This window comes from Ips typographus, linkage group LG5 (genome assembly GCF_016097725.1).
Source record: "Ips typographus isolate SLU linkage group LG5, UJ_Ityp_2.0, whole genome shotgun sequence".
Taxonomy (NCBI): Eukaryota; Metazoa; Arthropoda; class Insecta; order Coleoptera; family Curculionidae; genus Ips; species Ips typographus.
This window is the reverse complement of record NC_138426.1, coordinates 2949645-2954383: the sequence shown is the minus strand read 5'-3', so window position 1 is coordinate 2954383 and position 4739 is coordinate 2949645. Positions and strand designations below refer to the sequence as shown.

Here is a 4739-nt window from a genome sequence, read left to right as displayed (position 1 = left end):
ATTGGCAACACTCAACATCAACTTTACAGGAGTGTATCTGTTACATCAAGAAATAGCATCAGTTACTAGGGTTTTCGAACGGAAATCGATTGTTTTGCCACTGATTTTATGTAGACGACGAAAACATTTCAATCGCAACAACTAATTATCTTTTAGTCCAGCTGTTTCCATAGGCTTCTATGGATTTGAGGGACTTCTGGAAAATAATGAAATTGATATTTTCTCTTATACTTTAAATTATAACGTAAGTCTCTTTCTCTCACAAACTGCTGAACTACGACGTTTGAGAACGTGAATAATGCAATAGACTGGGAAACACAAAATGAATTATAACTATACGAAATACTAACTATCCTACTGCTTTCTCTAAGTTTATAGTTTTGGTACAGTTTTTCTTGCCGTTGAAAAGATGTTTAATATAAAATTACTAATACGAAAAATTAAAAAATAAATATCTTATACCATGCTTTATCGTATAAAAACTGATGGAAAATACCCGCAAAAAATATGTGTTTATCATATTTTGTCAAAGTGGGTTGATCAAGGGGTTGATGTTATCAATGAAAAACAAATAAGTTCAATAAAAGCAAGTTAAAGATTAAGATCGCATTAAACGAGGATTATCATTTGATTACTCAATTTTTTTTTTACAAAAAACACTTTGTTTACGTCCAAAATACCATTTTTTAAAAATCCAATACCACCAAACGTATTTTTGAAATTTATAACCAGTTTGCTCCAAAGACTTTTTTCTCAACTGAATTCACTTGGGAATGTTGAAGCAAACCATACTTGATACTGATATTTCAGCCAACAAACCTCCAGAGCAGCCCGTGACAAACAACACCAGAATAAAACAAGAACTTGCATCTCTAAGAGCACGATGTCCAAACGACTCAAATTTCTCCGCACCTTTCACATTGCTCGAACTGGATGAGGCCCTGAAACTAACTAAGGTTGGCAAAGCACCTGGCTTGGATAATCTGCACCCGGAGCTCTTGAAACACCTGGGTAACACAGCAAAGAAGTCTGCTTCTTCTCCAACGTCTTGGACAGAGGATCGGTGCTCAACGAGCTTAAAAGAACAAAAATAGTGGCTATTCTAAAACCTGGTAAACGGGCTGATCTCCCGCAAAGTTTTAGAGCAATCTCCTTGCTTAACGGCACGTACAAACTGCTGGAGAGACTTCTATATAATAGAATAAGCACCCCTGTGTTGGAATAAGTCCCAGTCAAACAGAAGTTGCGACCAAGTACTAGCTTTAACCACTTTCATAGAGACTGGTTTCCAAGAAAGACTTAAAACATCTGCCGTATTTGTGGACCTGTCCGGTGCCTCCGATACGGTCTGGAGAGAGGAGATGATTTACAAATTACTTAAAACAATTCGCTGCCGAAAAACGACAGCCCTTCTCAATAACATGATAAATAAGCAACAGGTAATTCCGCACTTACCTAGGAAGTAATACAAGCAAGGAGAGAGAGTTGAATAATATCCTACCGCAGGGCTCGGTCTTGGCTCCTCTATTGTTCAATTTGTATATCTCGAACCTCCCTGAAACCAAGTCGAAAAAATTTTGCTACGCTGATGATATCGCTCTTGCCTACAGATCTTGACCAGACGGAGACAACTCTCACAGAAGATCTAGCCTCTCTGTGCTCTTACTTTAAAAGTGGCTACTTAAACCCAGTGAAATCAAAACTGACTTCATCTGAAGAACAAACAGGCAAACAGGGAGCTTAACGTGCAATTTAATGGAAACACTCTCTTCGGCACAACAAGCACTCTAAATACCTTGGCGTCACCCTCGATCGTTTCTTATAGGAAACACCTTGAGAATACCGCTGCTAAAATAAAAACACGCAATAATATCATCCAAAGACTTTGTGGCACAACATGGGGAGCTTCAGCGGACACCCTGCGTACATCGTCCATCGCGCTGGTCTTCTCAACAGCCGAGTACTGTACTTCACAGCTGTCACACAAATTTGATTGACGTCCAGTTGAACCATACAATGCGATTAATAACTGGACTAATCCGACCAACTGGCTTCCCTTGCTGAGCAACATCTACCCTCCTGCAATTCGTGGAATGCCTTGCTCAGAGAGTACCGTAAGATACAGGATAACCTAGAACTACCTGTACAGAAAGATATACCTACTCCACGACAAAATAGACTCCGCTCCAGAAACCCACCGTTATGGCAAGCTGAACTAGCTTGCTAATAACGTGGAAATAAGAAATCTATGGTCTGGAGCTGTTGTAAATCCCGAAGAACGAGAATGGTTTGAACACAGAGCTGCAGAGGTGGATAGGAAACTATGGGTCCAAGTAAACAGAGCCTGGATAGAAACACATCTGATCATCTCAGACATTTTTTATGCCTCTTCATTGTGTCTGTGAATATCTGGATGATGTTTTCCAGACAGATGATGGATTAAAAATTCTTTGTGTGGTGGAAAAAACGATTAAGACACGAGTGTATAGTAATTTCCGTTTATGAAATTATAAATGTTCAAAAAGAGTTTCAGTTTCGTTTAAGTTATTGTCAGTTAGTCAGACTTTTAGAGACAATATATCTGGATATGTGCTATTAAGGACATCACAGGAAAAACATAAAGATATATCAAAGTTTTTCAATGCTAATAACAGCAAATAATTGCTGAATTATATGAAACATAAGTTGAAATCTTCCTTCGGGCTACTTTGGTCTTCAGGACATATTCCCTATAGCTCTTGGTACATAAATAGCTATGTTCTGCTCGTTAAGGCATATTTATTATTGAAAACATCAATGTAAATTTCCAACGCATTTGCTAATCAAGCTTTAGAAACGAGGTTAAATCGTTCTAATGTAATTGAATAATAACTATAAAACAAATATTGGAAACATATCAATTAATCAGCTAAAATAATCCCACATAAATAATTAATTTTTCGAGAGTTTTCACGTGATTTCTAAGAAAGGACTCCTTTTTGTATTAGTATTTCACCATTACGTAATACATAAAAAAAAACAATTTGTATACGCAAATATATTAACAAACAACGCAGAATATCAAGTAGGGCTTCACTACTAAGCTCCACTTAAGGCTATTTTTTATTGATAATAAATAAAGTCAATGTGATAATGATTGTGTATAAAAGCATTGACTTTACTCATATAGTCATTCAGTTCCTAGTTTCTGATCTAGCAAAATTATATAAATAAAATGGCTGCCAAATCTTTATTGGTTCTCCTCAGTGTGATTGCTCTTGTAGCTGTTACCTCAGCAAGACAAGTTCCGTTGTTAGCTGGTAAGTTTAATGTGATTTTTCTTTATTATGTATTTATCACACACTTTCACAATCATCATGTAAATGTCAATTACTTTATTTTCAAAAAGCGCTTTTCTAAATCAATGTGACTCAAACTCTATACTTGTTAAACTATGTAATAAAGTCTCTTTTAAAAGGTAAGATGTAAAGGGGTGAAGACTCACCAACAAAGTTTTAGGGTTTTCTCACAAGAGGCTGGAAAGCTATTCCGCTTGGTAACGTCTGGATCGGTGGTTTTCTAACCACGGGCTTCTGGTCGTTCTTCTGTCTGGTATATGGCCGGTTGATTGAATGGTGGTGATGGTTTGTCACAAAGATAGAAAGTTTTCGACATTTCTGAGAAACCTTATTTGCTTTATTTGATTGTATATTATCTATTTGGTGACTTGACTTGACAGTCAATGACCTTAAACTTGTATCAACAACTAACTTTTCGAAACGTTTTTCTATTTAATTTTAAAGAAAGTGAAAAATGTATGAAAATGTTACCAGAATATTGATTTGCTCATATGAACACATAAGTTTCATTGTTACAAAAAAAAACAACTTTTGAATGTTATTTTTGCAGGGTGTCCCGCTCAGGACAATCCTCAAGCGGTCTTCTTGGCCAACCCATGGGACTGTTCATCTTACTACGAATGTTCCAACGGCACTCCTTACCTTATGCATTGTCCTGCTGGTTTGTTCTTTGATACCGAACTGACTACCTGCAACTACGAAGCCCAAGTAAACTGTGGATCCAGGAGCAAGACCATTGATGTTGAACCAAAAGTACCTATTGCTCTTTACGATGGAGTCGACAGTGAATAACTTCTTTCCTTGGTTATAGTTTTGTTGTAATAAAAAATAAAGTGAAGTAATTCAGTAAAAATTGTATATTTTTGGAAGCGACAAGTTAAATAGATTTTTAGACCAATCAAAAACTGCCAACCGTGCTTGTTCTATAACTTTTCAGCACAAAAAAGTTTGTTGGGAAAATGGAATTTCGCACTATTTTCAACTAAGTTGAAAATAACATTAACCTAGTCGTCCCAACACAAGACCACTGACTTAGACTCGGTCTTGATACCTAAAAACTCTGACGTTTGTAGCCGTACTCTTTGAGATCCTAACAAACGGTTCAGGACCGATACGCGTCACTTGTGTGCCCAATCTAGCCAACCGGTCGGCCTCCTCATTGCCAGGAACATCAGAATGTCCTGAAGAACATTTCAGCACCAGCCGGGAGCTTACCTTCTCGGCACTGAGTGCTTTGATGGCTGCCCTGCTATCTGAGCAGATATTAATATTCTGTCCAATTAGGGAACTGGACAATAGTTCCATCCCGCAGGACAAGATCTCAAATACTTCTGCCTGGAAGACAGTGGCATGTTGTCCCAGAGCTATGTGTCTTTTAATCCGACCCGAGTCAGCGAAGAT

The 4739-nt window shown here is 37.5% G+C and overlaps 1 protein-coding gene across 1 annotated transcript; it reads left to right on the top strand.

Moving 5' to 3' along the window:
* Positions 1 to 3136: 3136 nt before the first annotated feature.
* LOC145729431 (uncharacterized) lies at positions 3137 to 4191 on the top strand. Its single transcript, XM_081980191.1, has 2 exons — positions 3137 to 3299; positions 3889 to 4191. The coding sequence occupies exons 1-2, from the start codon at positions 3215 to 3217 to the stop codon at positions 4128 to 4130; spliced, it is 327 nt and encodes a 108-aa protein (XP_081836317.1). The 5' UTR covers positions 3137 to 3214; the 3' UTR covers positions 4131 to 4191.
* The last annotated feature ends 548 nt before the right edge of the window (positions 4192 to 4739 follow it).

Coding starts and splice junctions, on each gene's coding strand:
- LOC145729431 (XM_081980191.1), top strand. CDS start 3,215: ATGGCTGCCAAATCTTTATTGGTTCTCCTCAGTGTGATTGCTCTTGTA. Junction 3,300..3,888: donor ACAAGTTCCGTTGTTAGCTG/GTAAGTTTAATG, acceptor TTATTTTTGCAG/GGTGTCCCGCTCAGGACAAT.